The 21,915-nt window shown below is 42.0% G+C and overlaps 1 protein-coding gene across 14 annotated transcripts in view; it reads right to left on the bottom strand.

Moving 5' to 3' along the window:
- The window catches only part of ARID1B (AT-rich interaction domain 1B), a 1,358,614-nt gene that overhangs the window by 282,048 nt on the left and 1,054,651 nt on the right, over positions 1-21,915 (bottom strand). For 9 of the 14 annotated variants that reach the window (XR_013221738.1, XM_077289047.1, XM_077289045.1 and 6 more), the window contains 2 exons: positions 17,393-17,531; positions 17,119-17,285 (listed from right to left, as the gene is read on the bottom strand). The exons of the other annotated variants lie outside the window; for them this stretch is intronic. Coding sequence is in view for 8 of the 9 variants with exons in the window: in XM_077289047.1 (XP_077145162.1) it covers positions 17,119-17,285; positions 17,393-17,531 (306 nt within the window). In the remaining variant the exon portion in view is untranslated. The remainder of the gene's footprint in view (positions 1-17,118; positions 17,286-17,392; positions 17,532-21,915) is intronic. 14 annotated transcript variants of the gene reach the window in all.

The following is a 21,915-nucleotide window of genomic DNA, read 5'->3' on the forward strand; positions in this document are numbered from 1 at the left end:
GCGGACCGTCGACACAAAAAAAACTACATGTAACTTTTTTGTGCGACGTGTCCGCCATTTCCGACCGCGCATGCGTGGCCGGAACTCCGCCCCCGCCTCCCCGCACCTCACAATGGGGCAGCGGATGCGTTGAAAAAACAGCATCCGCTGCACCCGTTGTGCGGCGCTTACAACGCTAGCGTCGGTACGTCGGCCCGACACACTGCGATGGGCCGAGTACGACGCTAGTGTGAAAGTAGCCTTAGGCTTCTTTCACACTTGCGTCGGTACGGGGCGGTCGCAATGCGTCGGCCCGATGTACCGACGCACGTTGTGAAAATTGTGCACAACGTGGGCAGCGGATGCAGTTTTTCAACGCATCCGCTGCCCAGTCTATGTCCTGGGGAGGAGGGGGCAGAGTTACGGCCACGCATCCGCGGAAATGGCGGACGCGACGTACAAAAAAAAGGTTACATTGAACTTTTTTTGTGACGACGGGGGCTAAAGTTATGGTTAGGGTTGGGGCTAAAGTTAGGGTTGGGGCTAAAGTTAGGGTTAGAGTTGGGATTAGGGTTAGGGTTTGGATTAGGGTTGGGATTAGTGTTACGTTTGGGATTAGGGTTGGGATTAGGGTTAGGGTTGGGATTAGGGTTAGGGGTGTGTTGGATTTAGGGTTTTGATTAGGGTTATGGTTAGGGTTGAGATTAGGGCTGTTTTGGGGTTAGGGTTGTGATTATCGTTAGGGTTGTGATTAGGATTATGGATCGGGTTGAGATTAGGGTTAGGGCTGTGTTGGGGTTAGGGTTGGAGTTAGAATTGGGGGGTTTCCACTGTTTAGGTACATCAGGGGGTCTCCAAACACGACAGCCAATTTTGCGCTAAAAAAGTCAAATGGTACTCCCTCCCTTCTGAGCTCTGCCGTGCGCCCAAACAGTGGTTTACCCCCACATATGGGGCATCAGCGTACTCTGGATAAATTGGACAACAACTTTTGGGGTCCAATTTCTCCTGTTACCCTTGTAAAAATAAAAACTTGGGGGCTAAAAATCTTTTTTGTTGGAAAAAAATATATTTTTTTATTTTCACTACTCTGCATTATAAATTTCTGTGAAGCACTTGAGCTTTCAAAGTTCTCACCACATATCTAGATAAGTTCCTTAGGGGGTCTAGTTTCCAAAATTTGGTCACTTGTGGGGGTTTCTACTGTTTAGGTACATTAGGGGTCTGCAAACGCAACATAACGCCCGCAGACAATTCTATCAAAGTCTGCATTCCAAAATGGCGCTCCTTCCCTTCCGAGCTCTGCCGTGCGCCCAAACAGTGGTTTACCCCCACATATGGGGTACCAGCATACTCAGGACAAATTGGACAACAACTTTTGGGGTCCAATTTCTCTTGTTACCCTTGTGAAAATAAAAACTTGGGGGCTAAAAATCTTTTTTGTTGGAAAAAAATATTTTTTTTTATTTTCACTACTCTGCATTATAAATTTCTGTGACGCACTTGAGCTTTCAAAGTTCTCACCACATATCTAGATAAGTTCCTTAGGGGGTCTAGTTTCCAAAATTTGGTCACTTGTGGGGGTTTCTACTGTTTAGGTACATTAGGGGTCTGCAAACGCAACATAACGCCCGCAGACAATTCTATCAAAGTCTGCATTCCAAAATGGCGCTCCTTCCCTTCCGAGCTCTGCCGTGCGCCCAAACAGTGGTTTACCCCCACATATGGGGTACCAGCATACTCAGGACAAATTGGACAACAACTTTTGGGGTCCAATTTCTCTTGTTACCCTTGTGAAAATAAAAATTTGGGGGCTAAAAAAATCTTTTTTGTGGGAAAAAAAATATTTTTTATTTTCACTACTCTGCATTATAAACTTCTGTGAAGCACTTGGGCATTCAAAGTTCTCACCACATATCTAGATAAGTTCCTTGGGGGGTCTATTTTCCAAAATGGGGTCACTTGTTGGGGGTTTCTACTGTTTAGGTACATTAGGGGTCTGCAAAGGCAACATAACGCCCGCAGACAATTCTATCAAAGTCTGCATTCCAAAATGGCACTCCTTCCCTTCCGAGCTCTGCCGTGCGCCCAAACAGTGGTTTACCCCCACATATGGGGTACCAGCATACTCAGGACAAATTGGACAACAACTTTTGGGGTCCAATTTCTCTTGTTACCCTTGTGAAAATAAAAACTTGGGGGCTAAAAAATCTTTATTGTTAAAAAATATATATTTTTTATTTTCATGACTCTGCATTATAAACTTCTGTGATGCACTTGGGCATTCAAAGTTCTCACTACACATCTAGATAAGTTCCATGGGGGGTCTAGTTTCCAAAATGGGGTCACTTTTGGGGGGTTTCTGCTGTTTAGGCACATCAGGGGCTCTCCAAACGCGACATGGCGTCCGATCTCAATTCCAGTCAATTTTGCATTGAAAAGTCAAATGGCGCTCCTTTGCTTCCGAGCTCAGCCATGCGCCCAAACAGTGGTTTACCCCCACATATGGGGTGTCGGCGTACTCAAGACAAATTGTACAACAGCTTCTGGGGTCCATTTTCTCCTGTTACCCTTGGTAAAATAAAAATTTGGAGGCAAAAAGATCATTTTTGTAGAAAAAATGCGATTTTTTTATTTTCACGGCTCTACGTTATAAACTTCTGTGAAGCACCTGGGGGTTTAAAGTGCTCACCACACATCTAGATAAGTTCCTTAAGGGGTCTAGTTTCCAAAATGGTGTCATATGTGGGGGGTCTCTACTGTTTAGGCACATCAGCGGCTCTCCAAACGTGACATGGCGTCCGATCTCAATTCCAGCCAATTCTACATTGAAAAAGTAAAACGACACTCCTTCTCTTCCAAGCTCTGCGGTGCGCCCAAACAGTGGTTTACCCCCATATATGGGGTATCGACGTACTCAGGAGAAATTGCACAACAACTTTTGTGGCCTAATTTCTCCTGTTACCCTTGTGAAAATAAAAATTTGGGGGCAAAAAGATCATTTTTGTAGAAAAAATGAGATTTTTTATTTTCACGGCTCTACGTTATAAACTTCTGTGAAGCACTTGGGGGTTCAAAGTGCTCACCACACATCTAGATAAGTTCCTTAAGGGGTCTAGTTTCCAAAATGGTATCACTTGTGGGGGGTTTCCACTGTTTAGGCACATCAGGGACTCTCCAAACGCGACATGGCATCCGATCTCAATTCCAGCCAATTCTGCATTGAAAAAGTCAAACGGTGCTCCTTCACTTCCAAGCTCTGCGGTGCGCCCAAACAGTGGTTTACCTCCACATATGGGGTATCGACGTACTCAGGAGAAATTGCACAACAACTTTTGTGGTCTAATTTCTCCTGTTACCCTTGTGAAAATAAGAATTTGTGGGCGAAAAAATCATTTTTGTGAAAACAAATGCGATTTTTTATTTTCACGGCTCTACGTTATAAACTTCTGTGAAGCACTTGGGGGTTCAAAGTGCTCACCACACATCTAGATAAGTTCCTTGGGGGGTCTAGTTTCCAAAATGGTGTCACTTGTGGGGGGTTTCCACTGTTTAGGCACATTAGGGGCTCTCCAAACGCGACATGGCGTCCGATCTCAATTCCAGCCAATTCTGCATTGAAACAGTCAAACGGTGCTCCTTCACTTCCAAGCTCTGCGGTGCGCCCAAACAGTGGTTTACCTCCACATATGGGGTATCGGTGTACTCAGGAAAAATTGCACAACAAAATTTGTGGTTAAATTTCTGTTTTTACACTTGTGAAAATTTAAAAAAATGGTTCTGAAGTAAAATGTTTGCAAAAAAAAGTAAAATGTTCATTTTTTTCTTCCACATTGTTTTAGTTCCTGTGAAGTACGTAAAGGGTTAATAAACTTCTTGAATGTGGTTTTGAGCAGCTTGAGGGGTGCAGTTTTTAGAATGGTGTCACACTTGGTTATTTTCTATCATATAGACCCCTCAAAATCACTTCAAAGGTGATGTGGTCCCTAAAAAAAACACCTGGTGTTGTAAAAATGAGAAATTGCTGGTCAACTTTTAACCCTTATAACTCCCTAACAAAAAAAAAAATTGTTTCCAAAATTGTGCTGATGTAAAGTAGACATGTGAGAAATGTTATTTATTAACTATTTTTTGTGACATATCTCTCTGATTTAAGGGCATAAAAATACAAAGTTTGAAAATTGCAAAATTTTAAAAATTTTCGCCATATTTCCATTTTTTTCATAAATAATCGCAAGTAATATCGAAGAAATGTTACCACTAACTTGAAGTACAACATGTCACGAAAAAACAATCTCAGAATCAGCGGGATCCGATAAAGCGTTCCAGAGTTATAACCTCATAAAGTGACACTGGTCAGAATTGTAAAAATTGGCTCGGTCATTAAGTACCAAATTGGCTCTGTCACTAAGGGGTTAAAGAACTGAAAATGCTCAATTGTGGAATTTGCAGCATTAGGAAGTCACATTCACTGAACAAAAAAGCTATTTAACTCCAAAACATCCTAACAGGCCAAGTTACATGGTAACATAGGACCCCTTCTTTGACATCACCTTCACAATTCTTGCATCCATTGAACTTGTGAGTTTTTGGAGAGTTTCTGCTTGTATTTCTTTGCATGAAGTCAGAATAGCCTCCCAGAGCTGCTGTTTTGATGTGAACTGCCTCCCACCCTCATAGATCTTTTGCTTGATGATACTACAAAGGTTCTCTATAGGGTTGAGGTCAGGGGAAGATGGTGGCCACACCATGAGTTTATCTCCTTTATGCCCATAGCAGCCAATTACTCAGAGGTTTTCTTTGCAGCTTCAGATGGTGCGTTGTCATGCATGAAGAAGATTTTGCTCCTGAAGGCACGTTTCTCCTTTTTATACCATGGAAGAACGTTGTCAGTCAGAAACTTTATGTACTTTGCAGAGGTCAATTTCACACCTTTAGGAACCTTAAAGGGCCCTACCAGCTGTTTCCCCATGATTCCGGCCCAAAACATGACTCCTCCACTCCTTGCTGACATCGCAGCCTTGTTGGGACATGGTGGCCATCCACTACTCCATCCATCTGGACCATCCACAGTTGCTCGACACTCATCAGTAAACAAGACTGTTGGAAAATTAGTCTTCATGTATGTCTGGGCCCACTACAACCGTTTCTGCTTGTGAAAACTGTTTAGCGGTGGCCGAATAGTAGGTTTATGCACCACAGCAAGCCTTTGAAGGATCCTACACCTTGAAGTTCGAGGGACTCCAGAGGCACCAGCAGCTTCAAATATCTGTTTGCTGGTTTGTAATGGCTTTTTAACAGCTGCTCTCTTAATCCGATTAACTTGACTGGCAAAAACCTTCCTCATTCTGCCTTTATCAGCACGAACACGTCTGTGCTCAGATTCAGCCACAAATCTCTTCACAGTATGATGATCACGCTTAAGTTTTCGGGAAATATCTATTGTTTTCATCCCTTGACCAAGGCATTGCACTATTTGATGCTTTTCAGGAAGAGAGAGATCCTTTTTATTTCCGATATTGCTTGAAACCTGTGACCTGCTTAATAATGTGGAACATCATTTTTAAGTAGTTTTCCTTTAATTAGAATCACCTGGAAAACTAATTATCACATGTGTTTCAGATTGATTTCAGTGATCCATTGAGCCCTGAGACACAATACCATCCACGAGATTATTTGAAAAACAAAACAATTAAATCTATACGACACTGAAATCCAATTTGCATAATAATTTGGAACACAGTGTATGCATGCTACAGAAAAACAATATACATTTTTGAAATTAGGACCAAAAGGTGATTCAGAAAAGTAAAAAGTCACCTGCGATGATTACAGAAAATATTTTTTTGTAGACCTGTGTAATTACCATAAGACACTTGCATGATACCTATCAGGAGTAGGTATTCCAATTTCCAAGCTTCTATCCCAATATGTAGTAGGTGAAATACTGTAATATGTACAGTGGGGAAAATAAGTATTTGATACAATGCTGATTTTCAAGTTTTTCCACCCACAAAAAATGGAGAGATCTGTAGTTTTTACCGTAGGTACACTTCAACTGTGAGAAACAAAATCTAAAGATAAATAATAGAAAATCACATTGTATGATTTTTAAATAATTAATTTGCACGTTATTGCATGAAATAAGTATTTGATCACCTTCCTACAGCAAGAATTCTGGCTCTCACAGACCAGTTAGTTTTTCATTAAGAAGCCCTCATACCCTGTACTCAATACCTGTATTAATTGTACCTGTTTGAATTAGTTACCTGTATAAAATACACCTGTCCACACAATCAATCATACTTCAACCTCTCCACCATGGCCAAGACCAAGATCTCACTTCGTGAGGTAAGGATGATTCTGAGAAAGGTCAGAAATCTGCCCATAACTACACAAGACGACCTGGTCAATGACCTGAAGAGAGCTGGGACCACAGTCTCAAACATTACCATTAGCAGCACACTACACCTTCATGGGTTAAAACCCTGCACAAAGTCCCCCTGCACACACCAGTATATGTCCAGGCTCGTTAAAAGTTAAGTCAGTGACCATCTGGATGATCCAGAGGAGGTGTTGGACAAGGTCATGTGGTCAGATGACAACAAAATAGACCTTTTTGGCTATCAACGCCACTCGCTATATTTCGACAAAGAAGAAGGATGAGTACAACTCCAAGAACCCTGTTCCAACTGTGAAGCATGGTGGGGGAAAGTCATACTTTTGGGGCTGTTTTTCTGCAAAAAGGACTGAAGATGAGGTCATGTGTCATGAAATTTTGGCCAACAGCCTCCTTCCCTCAGTTAGAGCATTGAAGATGGGATGTGGATTGGTCTTCCAGCATGACAATGACCTAAAACACACAGCCAGGGCAACTAAGCAATGGCTCAGTAACAAGAATTTTAAGGTTTTTGAGTGGCTTAGCCAGTCTCCTGACCTGACCCCAACAGAAAATCTTTGGAGAGAGCTTAAACTCAATGTTGCCCAGCCTGAAAGCTCTTGGGAAGAGCTGTATGGAGGTGTGGGCCAAATCCCTGCCGCAGTGTGTGCAAAATTGTTCAAGAACTACAGGAAACATCTGACCTCTGTAATTGCAAACAAAGGCTTTTCTATTGTATTGAATACTTATTTAATTCATTAAAATGTACATTAATTATATAAAAATCATACAATGTGATTTTCTGGATTTTTTTAAATTCTGTTTCGCACTGTTGAAGTGTACATATGATAAAAATTGCTGACATAGATTACCTAACAAGGTATGAAGTGACACATAGGTAGGTGAATAGAAGTAAAATTATCTTTATTGACACAATATTTTAAAAATTACATAACTTTAAAAGACAGGACGAGGGAAAGAAAAACCAGGGTGTGACCCAATGACAAAAATGAAAATATATTTTGAAAATTTATATGTGATATAGCTGTGCTTTAAGTAGTATCCCTATAGGAAGGAAGAAAGGACTAGTAATATGGGTGGACGTAAAAAAACGTCTCTTTAGAAGAACCCCATAGCAGTCTTGTATCCAATTAAAGGGTATAAACAATAAAGCAACAAGATATAACAATGCCCTCACACCAGGAAATAAACATAGCTTTTGTAATAAAGATAATGAGCTTCATAGTGACCAATGAGTGGAAATAGTGTCCATTCTTGTGACAAAAAAAAAAAGAAAATAAATGCCGAGCAATTTATGAAGTAGTCACAAGATGGCAGTGTAGTATCAGGAATTAAAAAGGAATGGTGCATAAGGCAAATGCCAGATCGATAAGATGCAGAAAAAAATGATCAAAGAGCCATGAAATAGTTACCTGAAGATGAGGGGAGAGAGTGGCAGAGGAAGGTAGGAAGGCGGGTCACCTCCTGCGCCCAACGAGCGCCGTTTCGCCTTTCGGCTTCTTCAAACAAGAGGGGCGTGATGGAGTCTAGGTACTAGTGTGGGTTTATATGTCCTGGAAACCGGGTATGACGTAAGGGAGGGGGCGGAGTCAATCGGCCGCATGTATAGAGTTAGTGGGCATGCCAGGTGTTACTAGTGGTGTGTACAGTGTTGCTATCGGCGCATGAAGGTGGTCATGTGCTCCGAGGTAAAGGAGACTTCCGGTCCTGCGTCTGGTGATACACGGTGGAACACACCGCGCATCATCAATATGACGCCGATCGTAAGTCCAGCAGAGCTACGAGACCGGCGCATGCGCACCAACGCTGGGAGGAAAAAGACAGGGGAGGGAGAGAGGAAGACGTGCACCCGCCCTCTCTCACCTTGGAAGTTACAGCTACGGCTAAAGACGGGGCCTGGACAAAAGGAGGGAAGTAGAAGGAGTGGAATTGTATACAAAAGTGTATATAGTACCGTTTCCTCTTAAGGAATAGAGAGGGGAAAAGGGAAAAAGGGCTGGAGGTGAGGGAAGGATATGGAAGTGGTGGTAACACATAAGCTTAGTAAGATAAGACATTTGGCCAGCTAATGTATAAAAAGAATACAGAACAGCATACTATTGTAAACAAGTAGGAGAGGCCAGGTGAATGAAAGGAGGCCTAAGTGGCCCAAGAGTACCTATTGTGCTAAGGCATAAAGAAAAAAAGAAAAAATATATAGAAAGGTATTATACATTATAATGGCCTATTATGAATAGTGCAGTAAAAGACATAGATCTGATAGTGCCAAAATGTCCTATTACTGTTAGATAATGAAGGGGTAAGAATAGATAGATGGGAGAACCATTGTGAATAATAAAGTGCACCAATTAGTAAGAAAATAGCTATGGTAAATAGAAAGACCATTGTGGATAATGCGGTGCACGTTGTATTAATACAAACAATGTCGATAGGCTATTATGGCTTAAATAATGAAAAAATAGGAATGGTGGGTAAAAAGACCATTGTAAATAATAAAGTGCATTAGTGCTTTGATGTTAAAAGTGCCACAAGCCTATTATGCTAAATAATGGAAAGATAAAAGTAGATAAAGTACGCAGAGCCTTAAATGCAAAAAGAAAAAGAATAGAATATCATATGTGAAGAATAAAGTGCCTTGGGAGTGCCGCGAAAGTGGCGTACCAAAAGAATATATTGGAAAAATCCAAATTATCAAAAACCTACAATATATAACAGAAATGACATTGCATATACACTCACCGGCCACTTTATTAGGTACACCATGCTAGTAATGGGTTGGACCCCCTTTTGCCTTCAGAACTGCCTCAATTCTTCGTGGCATAGATTCAACAAGGTGCTGGAAGCATTCCTCAGAGATTTTGGTCCATATTGACATGATGGCATCACACAGTTGCCGCAGATTTGTCGGCTGCACATCCCTGATGCGAATCTCCCGTTCCACCACATCCCAAAGATTTCATGTTGTTTACGCCAAATTCTGACCCTACCATCCGAATGTCGCAGCAGAAATCGAGACTCATCAGACCAAGCAACGTTTTTCCAATCTTCTACTGTCCAATTTCAATGAGCTTGTGCAAATTGTAGCCTCAGTTTCCTGTTCTTAGCTGAAAGGAGTGGTACCCAGTGTGGTCTTCTGCTGCTGTAGCCCATCTGCCTCAAAGTTCGATGCACTGTGCGTTCAGAGATGCTCTTAGGCCTACCTTGGTTGTAACGGGTGGCGATTTGAGTCACTGTTGCCTTTCTATCAGCTCGAACCAGTCTGCCCATTCTCCTCTGACCTCTGGCATCAACAAGGCATTTCCGCCCACAGAACTGCCGCTCACTGGATTTTTTTTCTTTTTCGGACCATTCTCTGTAAACCCTAGAGATGGTTGTGCGTGAAAATCCCAGTAGATCAGCAGTTTCTGAAATACTCAGACCAGCCCTTCTGGCACCAACAACCATGCCACGTTCAAAGGCACTCAAATCACCTTTCTTCCCCATACTGATGCTCGGTTTGAACTGCAGGAGATTGTCTTGACCATGTCTACATGCCTAAATGCACTGAGTTGCCGCCATGTGATTGGCTGATTAGAAATTAAGTGTTAACAAGAAGTTGGACAGGTGTACCTAATAAAGTGGCCAGTGAGTGTACATGAGTAAAATATCAAATCTTCAAGTACAAAAGGGTGTATATTTTAAAATACCCTTTAAAAAAAGAAGGGTATATATTTTACAAGAGGGAAAAAAAAGGGGGAAAATCTTCAAAGGTTGGCTGCAAGGCCATACCGTATTCAGAATATACCCCATCCTTAAGATAGTCGGAATAGTACATAAAATGTATAAGGGTAATCCGTGTGAGTCCCGAGTAGCTGGAATTTTCATAGCTGTTTTCCTGTTAAGGGAGTTCCTCCGAGGATGAACATCCAAAGTCGACCACCGGATATATGCAAAGGGTAAGGACCCAATGAGACATCGTCCCCCCAGAAAATGAGGACCAGGACATATATAATACCTAAGGTAAGTAAGGAATAGTGTTAAAATATATAAAAGGATATAAAAACAATGAATTTTTGTCTGAATGAAGGAATGAGGGAGTGAGGGGGGAGTTAAAACCTAGATACCAATTAAAAACCTTGGAAAAAACAAATAATAATTAATGCAGTCAGTGTGGAGACAATATCATATTACAGGAATGACGCAAAACCATGGTTCTTGTTAAGGCCGCTGGGTATGATGGTATTAAGGCGATAGATCCATCTGCTTTCCTGTTGTGCAAGTGCCTTTCCCAGATCCCCTCCTCTTATTCCTAGGTCTACTTGGTCTATGGCTTTGAACATTAAAGGGAACCTGTCACCCCCCCAGTCGTTTCAAACTAAAAGAGCCACCTTGTGGTAATGGTAATGTGGTTATGCCCTGATGGCGGCGGGCAATCTTTGCGGTAGCGCAGCGCCCCCCCACACCACTGGGCCCTACCGCCCATATTGACCCTCTTATAATCCGCCCCTGAACCCAACCAATATTAGTATCCAGGACCAAATTCAACAATTGCCATTTATTACACAATTTCATGCTGGCCATAATAAATTCAGGTCCATTATACTTAAACATTGGGCCACTTTACGGAGGGACAAGATCATTGGAGAATACTTACCATCTGTCCCCAGGTTCATATACAGAAAGGCCCAACCCTTGGGCAGTTTGGTGGCCCCAACAATCAAAACCCGTCAACAACAAAAAGTTGGTACATCTAAGGACTCGGTGGTTGGGTTCACACCATGCGGCACTTGCTATTGTTGCAGAAATACATGTTTAAATAATTCTTGTCAATCTACATTTAATGACTCTGAGACCGCATTTACAATTTACATTCAGTAGCAAGGACAGCATCACTTGCTATACTACCAAAGTGATTTATTTGATTGAGTGTCCGTGTAATAAGTTGTATGTAGGCCGAACCAAAAGGCGACTTACGGTACACATTAAGGAACACCTTTTAAACATCAAAAAAGGATATGTGGGCCATCCCCTTTCACAGCATTTCTTGGAGAGACACAACAAGTGCACAAAAGGTGTACGTTTTTTGGGGATTCAAAAAATCCAACAAAATTTCAGAGGAGGCAACCTCATAGAAGCTATGTCTAGAGCTGAATCCAAATGGATATTTTCTTTAAATTGTCTGGCCCCAAAGGGTCTGAACTATGGACTAGAACTATATGCCTTCTAAGGTTTCAACGACGACCAGGATTCTGATATTTTTATATAAAATATGGAATTACGGTACTCATGTAAGTTATAGTATGGATGTATTTATATCCAATTTACCACCGTGAAGGACCTGTGAGTTTTGTAGATTTTCCAATCTAGGAGGGAGTTTTTTATTTTGTGGTTATTAATTTGGCAGAGCTATGTATATATATATATATATATATGTATATATATATATATATATATATATATATATATATATATATATATATATATATATATATTTTTTTTTTTTTATACCCTTTTTTATAATGTATTTCTTACATTTTTTACATATATATATATATTTTTGTATGTAGCGGATATTTTATACTGTGTTTTTACTATTAAAGTTTGTTTTATCAGTTTTATTTAACCGATATATGAGTTTTCAGTAGTACGTATCACTTTCAAATGAAGTATTTAAAGGCACTTTTTGTTTTGCATATCCCTTTATTTTCCCTGATATGCCCACGATGCTGGTCCTCCATTGAAAATTGTGAGTTATTTCAAGAGTCCACCTTCTCTTTGAAATAGGATTAATTGGTGTAATGTGATGATAGGGCTGATGGGCTGTGTAGATCTATATAAGGCTGGGTGCTTCTAGCGTGTGGTAACCATGATGAAGAAGGACTGAGTTCCTTCGAAACGCGTCGCATACCTTTTTGCCCCAGCATCCCTCCGTAGCTCTTGTGACGTCACACTCTGAGTGCTTTCGTCAGCCATTGCCATTTTTTCCCTGTCTGTATCCAGGGACGCCACCGGCCGGGGCATTCTCTGGCTCTAAGCCGACCACCGCCACGCCGTTTCGATGCGGCTGCGGTCAGCCCCACTCCATTGCCCATTTCCCGTTTGGCGGGATCTCCACCAGATAACCTGACAGTCGTTTACGCTTCTCGAGACCTGTGCATCCACAACACCTCGGGATCCTGGTGAGTCAGATCGTAGCTGCGGTTGTAATACACTATACAGTGCTATGCTGGCTCGTATTGCATGCCCACATTGCACGTTGCACTGCATTTACTAGGATGTTTCTTCGCATTACGCCACCACATTTGTTGATTGGAAGTCTATCCTGAAGTGCAGTATCAATTCTGTTTTTTTATCATCAGGATTTTGTGCTTTGCAGCGTTTTTTGGACATAGAGCATGTCACTTATTTCAGCGTTTTTGCCCATTGACTTGAATGGATGGTGAAAAAAAACACTGCAAATACGAATATTGACTTTTCTTGCAGCGTATTTGCTGCAGAAAAGTCAAGGACAGCCGGATATCACATAACACTCGGCTCTGCTACATCTAGATGGCAGGCTGAATGATGATTCCATTTGTCAATGATGAATCTGCTGTCATCTAGCAGAGCAAACCCGAACACCATTCACTTGAATGGGGGGTCCGACATTACAGTGTTTGACACACTGTCATATGCATGACAGCGCCGCAAACACCGCTTCTGATCGGCGGGGAAATCATCCCCGCCGATCAGAGAGCCGAGGCTCCCTGTCAAAAGACTTCGCATTACGCCACCACATTTGTTGATTGGAAGTCTATCCTGAAGTGCAGTATCAATTCTTTTTCAGCATTACAGATACAAGAGGCCTCAGCCTGACATAACAGACTGTGTAAAATATTGTTTTAGGGGGGAGTGAATTTTTGAAAAAAAAAAAGAAAATGGCTAGCACACAGAACTGTGATACGTATGCCTGCGAAGCTATGATTTTTCCACCACAGATACACCAGCCGTCAGCCTCAGATAACAGACTGATCTAAATGTGGCCTTGATTTTTTTTGGACACAACTAAATTGTGTCAACAAGTTGGCAATAACACCAAAAAAAAAAAAATTTGCGCACTCACATCTGGTGTCTGGGACAAAAAAAAAGTAGATTTTCACGTTCTTAGATTTCTATAACCTGGCTGTAGTAAGCAGCGTGATCAAGCAAGTGAATGTTAAAATAAGGGGGCTATGGATTGCTTTAGATTAAAAGGAGCAGGTATCAGGTGAAGAAAATAAAAAGCCAAAGAAAACTGCAGCTAGATATATATTAAATAAGCAGCAGCAGACAGTAATGGAGCTTTTGGAGGTATGCAGTGAGGCTATGTACTCGCACTGATGTGGATATGTGCACATAGACTCCCCTGCCTACCTAGCACTGCAATCTCGGGACCCCCGAATTAGCCCTGAAAAGGACTGTTGGTTTCTCAGGAGTTGTGGACTGAACAGTTGCAGACCCACACTAACTCTTAAAAGGCGATTCTGACCCTATCTCAGCAGCAGCTCTCCCTACACTCGCTAAGTCCGGAGCAGAATGTGGCGGCGTCAGGTCTCTTATAGATCCAATGACGCTGTGCGGCCAGCCAATCACTGTAACACCACAACAAAGATGGCTGCGGCATTACAGTGCATGGCTGACAATCCCTGCATCATCATTGGTGCTCTAAAGAGGGCCAGAATTGCAGGGCGGAGACTCGAGCCAAATAATCCCGGAAATACACCGAGCATAGTGATACTCGGGCGAGTAATGAGTTGTGGTGAGCACGTTCGCTCATCACTAGTTATTTTGAGTTAATGATATGCTTGTGCTCAGCTACGGCCAGTGGGGGGTCTGTGGGCGGGGCTTTATATGGTGCTATGCTTATGTATTCATCTGTATGGCTTCTGACAGGTCACTGATCCCTCAGTAACCTGCCCATTACTTTACCTAATGAATATTATATATATTGTAAAAAATAAAATCACCTGCAGCAGACAGGCGCCTGCGCTGCAGCATGATCACATGTGTAATGTGCATTAAATTATTTTATTTGATTATATAAGTAAATTAATTTTAAAAAAATTGCCTCCTCAAAGATTGTGCCGCCTGCGCAGTAGCATCTTTCAGTAATTGCTGATAGCTGCTATCGCACAGCTGGCGTCATCTTGGAGAAGGCATTTTTTATTTTATTTATTTACTTATATCATCAGATAAAACAATTTAATGCACAGTACACGTGATCATGCTGTAGCGCAGGTGCCGCCGCCTGTCTTCTGCAGGTGATTTCTTTTTTTGTTTACATTATACATATTAATTATGTAAAATTGCTGACAGATCACTGAGGGATAAGTGACATGTCAGCAGTCTGCATTATGAATACCTAATCAGAGCACCACATGAAGACCCCCCTATAGACCCGCCCCACAGCACAAGCATATTTAACTAAAAACTGAAAATAAAGATTTGAAAAAAAATTCCAAACTTTGTAAAAAAAAAATAAAAATATCGTGCCATTTTCCAATACCAATAGTGTCTCCATTTTTCGTGATCTTGGGTTGGGTGAGGGTTTACATTTTGCGCGCTGAGCTGACTTTTTAATTATATGATTTGGTGCAGATACGATCTTTTGATCGCTCGTTATTGCATTTTAATACAATGTCTCGGCGACCAAAATAATTCTGGCATTTTGACATTTTTTCTCACTACAACATTTAGTAATAAAGTTAATCCTTTTTTTATTGATAGATCGGGCGATTCTGAACCCGGCGATACCAAATATGTGTATGTTTGATTTTTTTATTGTTTTAGTTTGAATGGGGCGAAAGGGGGGGTGATTTGAATTTTCTTTTTTAATATATTTTTAAGAACATTTTTTTTTACTCTTGGCATGCTTCAATAGTCTCCATGGGAGACTACAAGTTGCCATAACCTGATCGGCTCTGCTACATAGAGGCGGCAATCAGATTGCCTGTATGAGGAAGAGTTACTCACTTGCTATGAGTGCCAACCACTGGGTGGCACTCATAGCAATTCGGCAGTGACAACTATAGAGGTCTGCAGGAGACCTCTGGTTGTCATGCCAACCCATCGGTGACCCGCGATCACTTGATGGGGTCACCAATTGGCGGATTTCCTGCGCAATTTCCGGAAGCGCATGTTAAATGTTGCTGTCAGCGTTTGACATCAGCATTTAACGAGTTAATAGCTGCGGGTGGATTGCAATTCCACCCGCGTTTGTTCTGGGCACAAGTCAGCTGTTCAAAACAGCTGACATGTGAGAGGAAAGATGTGGCTCATCGCTGGAGCCCACATCAAGGGAGGGTGTCCGAGATCAGCGTACTATTACACCCAATGTCAGAAATGGGTTAAATGCCGCTGTCAGAGAATTAACTGGTTCACAGCCATGGGTTGAGCTCGGATTAAATCAGCTATCAAGTGAGGGGAAAAAGTGTGGGATCAGATTCCGAACCTGCATCAAAGCAAGGGACACGTCATATGATGTAAATATGTCATATGTCGTGAAGGGGTTAAAGAGTAACTGACATTTTCATTTTTAGTTCATAAATCAATAGTACACATTAAAACAAACGTAATATATTTTATTAGCTAAATATGCTATTTTCTCTTCCTGAACTAATCATTGATTCTCAAAATTCTGAATTCAAGGCTGAAGTCTGTCTTCATGAATGCACATTTTACCAATATTGAGATAAGAATGAACACTTGGTCCTCAAAGTTCTATCAAGAAATGTAACTGTCGTTATCGTTAATGTCTCACATGCAAAATGTCTGCAATTTACCGTAACGGTTTTTCACAGCTCTAAAATAGTTGCACAGCAGCAAACAAGTTACATAACCAGTGTTGCTGTGTCACCCTAGAATTACTGTAAAAATGCTGCAAACAGAATGCAAAGTAGTGCCAAGGTTTCAAACACTGTCAACTTAAAGGGAACCTGTCACCCCCAAAATCGAAGGTGAGCTAAGCCAACCGGCATCAGGGGCTTATCTACAGCATTCTGGAATACTGGAGATAAGCCCCCGATGTATCCTGAGAGAAGAGAAAAAGAGGCTAGATTATACTCACCTGGGGGGAGCGGTCCGATCTGATGGGCGTCGCGGTCCGGTCCGGGACCTCCTATCTTCTTACGATGACGTCCTCTTCTTGTCTTCATGCTGCGGCTCTGGCGCAGGCGTACTTTGTCTGCCCTGTTGAGGGCAGAGCACAGTACTGCAGTGCGCAGGTGTCGGGCCTCTCTGACCTTACCGGCGCCTGCGTACTGCAGTACTTTGCTCTGCCCTCAACAGGGTAGAGAATTTCGCCTGCGCCGGAGCCGCAGCGTGAAGACAAGAAGTGGACGTCATCGTAAAAAGATGGGAGGCCCCGGACCGGACTGCGACGCCCATCGGACCCGGACTGCCCCTGGGTGAGTATAACCTAACCTCTTTTTTTCATCTTTCAGGATACATTACAGAATGCTGTAGATAAGCCCTGATGCCGGTGGGCTTAGCTCACCTTCGTTTTTGGGGGAGACAGGTTCCCTTTAAATATTAAAGTTTTGCTGCAAGCAACAAAAGATGTAATATCCAGTCTGCCCTGTGCCATATTTATTGCCAGTATGTAATACACGCTTAGCTTACAAGCAGAAAAAAATCAATAACCTGAATACAATGTATAAATTAAAAAAACACTGTATAATATCACAAAATTAGGGGTAAAAAAAACAAGAAAATGTCTTTTAGACACCATTTTGACATCATACCTTTTCTCATACCACTGAAGGGATCTTTATTAGGCTCATATGGCATCTGGACCATCATATCTGGTACATTCATCCCTTGTTGGTAAGAGGTATTGGGAGTAATAGAATTGCACTGTGGGAAACCTGAATCATCAGAAAATGGATCTTGCACACTCACTGCACTGTTCCTATTAAACAAAAAAGTTGCACACAATTTCAGATGATATGTTTAACTGCAACTTTCAGGGCTACAGTGTAGAGCTGTAGTTAAGTGTTGCAATGTAAATACACATACCTGCCACTGGGCATTGGCTGTATCTGACCATGTGGGGTTGAAGCTGGCGTTGGCGGTTTTAAATCGCCAGGCATCTCAGCCATGGAATTACTACCCGTGGACTGAGGAGTATGTGGCCCCTGCAGAGATCCTGAGTTGGCTATATAACAAAACAAAACATATAAAATGGCCTATTACAAAAATCTGTAGCCAGAAAATCAGTTTAAGCTCAATGTTTCACTTAAGAAAAATAAATCAAACCAAATAATAACCTATGTATGGAGAAGAAGAAACATAGAGACACTCAGCAATCCATGTCATGGCTATCCTAAACATTTTGCATCAGGCATCAAACAACATGGCAACATTTTCAGACACTACACAAATTAACCAATTCAGAGTTCAAATATTCTTCCCTACAGTGGACGGGACAGATTAGTAATATGGAAGTGTATAATCAGAAACTGGTGGCATATTCTAAAATTGTAGAAAATACATTAAGATTGCTGTAAATTTGTTCAGGATTGATAGAACAATTTTCATTCACTTTCCTTAGCCAAAGTTACGAGGTGTACATTGAAATTGGTAAAATGTACAATTTTCAGTAGTATAAGGGTATGTCCATAATGGGCGTTTTTGCCTAGTTTTGTTATGCTGATTTTCAGCTGCGTTTTACAGTACAAGCAAAGCCTAAGAGATTTCAGAAATCTCATACACACACTGTTTTTTTTATCATCAGGATTTTGTGCTTTGCAGCGTTTTTTGGACATAGAGCATGTCACTTATTTCAGCGGTTTTGCCCCATTGACTTGAATGGATGGTGAAAAAAACGCTGCAAATACGAAGATTGACTTTTCTTGCAGCGTATTTGCTGCAGAAAAGTCAAGGACAGCTGGATGTGGCCTCACACTCGGTTCTGCTACATCTAGATGGCAGGCTGCATGATGATTCCATTTGTCAATGATGAATCTGCTGTCATCCAGCAGAACAGACCCGAACACCATTCACTTGAATGGGGGGTCCAACATTACAGTGTTTGACACACTGTCATATGCTCATATGCATGGCAGCGCTGCAAACACCGCTTCTGATCGGCGGGGAAATCATCCCCGCCCATCAGAGAGCCGAGGCTCCCTCCCTGTCAAAAGACAGCAGGAGCGCTCAGCTGTGATCGGAGGTATAACGTTTACCTCAGGTCACTGGTATCAGCTGATGGGACAACTGATCCCATCATCTGATACCTGCTACCGCTAATTAGTGAGAAGCAGGAGCTGCGGATGGGAGTATTCATTTGCCTGAGCTGTAAATAAATAATTTTAAAAAAAAAACAGCGTGGGTCTCTCCCTGTTTTTGATAACCAACCAGACAAAACTCACAGCTGGGGGCTGCAAACTCTCAGTTGTCAGCTAAGCAAGGTTGGTTATCAAGAATAGAGGGGTCCCCACTTCAAATAAATAAGTTTAAAAAAAGGCGTGGGGTGTTATGATCTGGTGACCTTGGAGCCGCATGAAACTTTCTCTGGAGTCGGTGGAACCTGTACTGACCGCAAATCCTGAACTAACACCGCAACTAGAAGTAGCCGTGGGGTGTGCCTAACATACCCTAGACACCTCGACACAGCCGGAGGACTAAATACCCCTATAGATGGAAATAGGAATGCTACCTTGCCTCAGAGCAGACCCCCAAAGGATAGACAGCCCCCCCACGAATAATGACTGTGAGTAGGAGAAGAATAGACACATGCAGGTAGAAAACAGGATTTAGCAAAAGAGGCCACTCTAGCTAAATAGGAAAGGATAGGACAGATTACTAGGCGGTCATTATTAAAACCCTTCCAAAAATATCCACAGCAGATAATACAAAAAGTTCCACAATCTAACTAAAGACATGGAATGTATATCTGCCACTCCAGAGAATCCAACAAGACTGAGAAAATACTGACACAATCTAAGCTGGACAAGAAAACACAAAGAATAGCACTGAATTGTGAAGCACACAACATGTGTGCCACAGGAAAAAAAAACCCAGACACTTATCTTTGCTGATTTGGCAGAAAGGCAGGAGGAACAAGGCAGAGGTCCTACACCTCCCAACAACAATTGACAACTGGCAAGGACTAATGAATCCTGCACGCCTAAATACACCAGTCAGAACTGCAATCAGCAGATACACCTGACCAGGACTGCAACTCAGGGGCAACTGCATTACCACCTACAACCACCGGAGGGAACCCAAAAGCAGAATTCACAACAGTGGGGTTCCCCCATTTTTTACAACCAGCCTTGCTAAAGCTCACAGCAGGGGGCTGGTATTCTCAGTTGGTAAGGGGCCATGGATAATGACCCCCCCAGCCTAAATATAGCAGCTCGCAGCAGCCCAGAAAAGGCACATCTATTAGATGCGCCAATTCTGGCGCTTTGCCCAGCTCTTCCCACTTGCCCTGTAGCGGTGGCAATTTGAGTTCATATTTGTGGTGTTGACGTCACCTTTGTATTGTTACGTGGCACCAAACCCACGGCTTAATAATGGAGAAGCGTCTCCTACAGTTGTTAAATGGTAAATAAAGACACAGGCAGAATATTGTCATTTATTTGAAATAAAACACAACACAGTTTTACATCTTTATTGTACTCCTAATCCATGTGACGCCCTCGTTCTCCTGTAATAAAAATAAAAAAATAAATCAACAAAATACCATACCTGTCCGTCGTTTTTCCCACGCCGTAATCCATATCTGGGGGAGATACAGTTTACAACCAGGACGGTGTAAAGATGCGACCGCCCCGGCTGTAAACCATTGATGAATGAGAAGATGCTGCCGGCGCCGCTTCAGTGACTAGCGCTGACGTCACTGAGCCTGTGATCCCTCACAACCTGAACTGAGGTGACCCCTGGACCATGGGAAAATGCCAGTGAAGAGGTTACCCCAGGTATGCTAACTATCCATTCTATTCTATATATCCTATCTATCTATCTATCTATCCATCTATTCTATCTAATTGTAAAGTGCTGCGGAATATGTTGGCGCTATATGTAGAAAATGGCTGGCGCACTACACTAATGCACTAAATAGGTTGAGGGGGTGCAAGACTGATGGCTAATACACAAAGTCACCAAAACACAAGAAACAGAAGCCACCAAGAATGTCCGCACACCACCAAAATAGTACGTAGAAAATACAAAAGCTTTATTGGTAACATCATTTAAAAACATTTAAAACCACGTACAACACCCTCCGTACACATTTGATAATTACCATTTTGTACCACAAGACATTTCACATGCACTAATAGACCATGTGCAAAGCGTGCATAAATCCTGCAACATATAGCTATATATAATATCTAGACAATGTTCGACAAGCTGTATTATATATCAGTATTTGCATACACAGTTCAAAATAATCAAAAACTGGGTAGCAAGTGCTGCCCCACCAATGTATGTAGCCCCCAACACTGTCCCTATAAATCCACAGGCGCATATGCTAAAGTAATGCCCTAGGAAAGAGAGCAAATGTCTCAATCCTGAATCAACATACCCTGTTTGGTCGTGAGCCAAGGAAAAATGCAGAGGCAAGCAAAAAAATAGGCTTTAAAGGGGACCGAGGAGCAAAAGCTCATGAAGGAGGCTGTGAGGCAGAGCTACCGCAGGACAATTGTGGCCGGAGGGAGAGCCCAACGCGTATCGCTGTACAAAGACAGCTTCGTCAGGGGAAGTAGCTGTGCCATAACCAATGAGGCTTTAAATACCTGGTCATTCTTTGATCCGTCTGATCCGATCTGCAGCTGGCCGGAAATAATGACCGGAAAACCGGAAGTGATGCAAAGAAGGGCAAATGAGAATACGTCCTGAATACCAAGTAGCGCATGCGCCGGCAAGAAGGTAAGAACAGCGTAAGGAGCGGGGAGGAACTGAACAAAAGTAAATACAGCGCATGCGCAGCTCCCGGGAGCAGGTATGGTGACAGTTCTGGACACACAACTGTCAGCATATCAAGAGTAGAATGATAATGGGCGCAATGTGAAAAAAAGCACCCAAATGGACATAGGAGAAAGGAGGAAACCAGTAGAATTAAATATGAGAAGCCAATTCGATGGAATTAGGTATAGCTGTAGGATATGAACCTAAGTCCTGTGGAAAAAATCATAATATTAAGGCAAAAAGATATATATACCGACATACTACAGAATTACTTCCAAATATAATCAGACCCTATTAACAACAATATAACCCTGTGGCATATTTATACAGTTCACTACTCAATGCATAAATAGCAAAAAAGTGCATGATTATTAATGTAAATAAATAAATATGCACATTGAACCATAATGCTGAAATAAACAAATATTTATACTATACTCTCCCTCCGGCCACAGTTGTCCTGCGGTAGCTCTGCCTCACAGCCTCCTCCATGAGCTTTTGCTCCTCGGTCCCCTTTAAAGCCTATTTTTTTGCTTGCCTCTGCATTTTTTCCTTGGCTCACAACCATACAGGGTATGTTGATTCAGGATTGAGACATTTGCTCTTTTTCCTAGGGCATTACT

The sequence above is a fragment of the Ranitomeya variabilis genome, chromosome 2 (assembly GCF_051348905.1).
Source record: "Ranitomeya variabilis isolate aRanVar5 chromosome 2, aRanVar5.hap1, whole genome shotgun sequence".
NCBI classification, from domain to species: Eukaryota; Metazoa; Chordata; class Amphibia; order Anura; family Dendrobatidae; genus Ranitomeya; species Ranitomeya variabilis.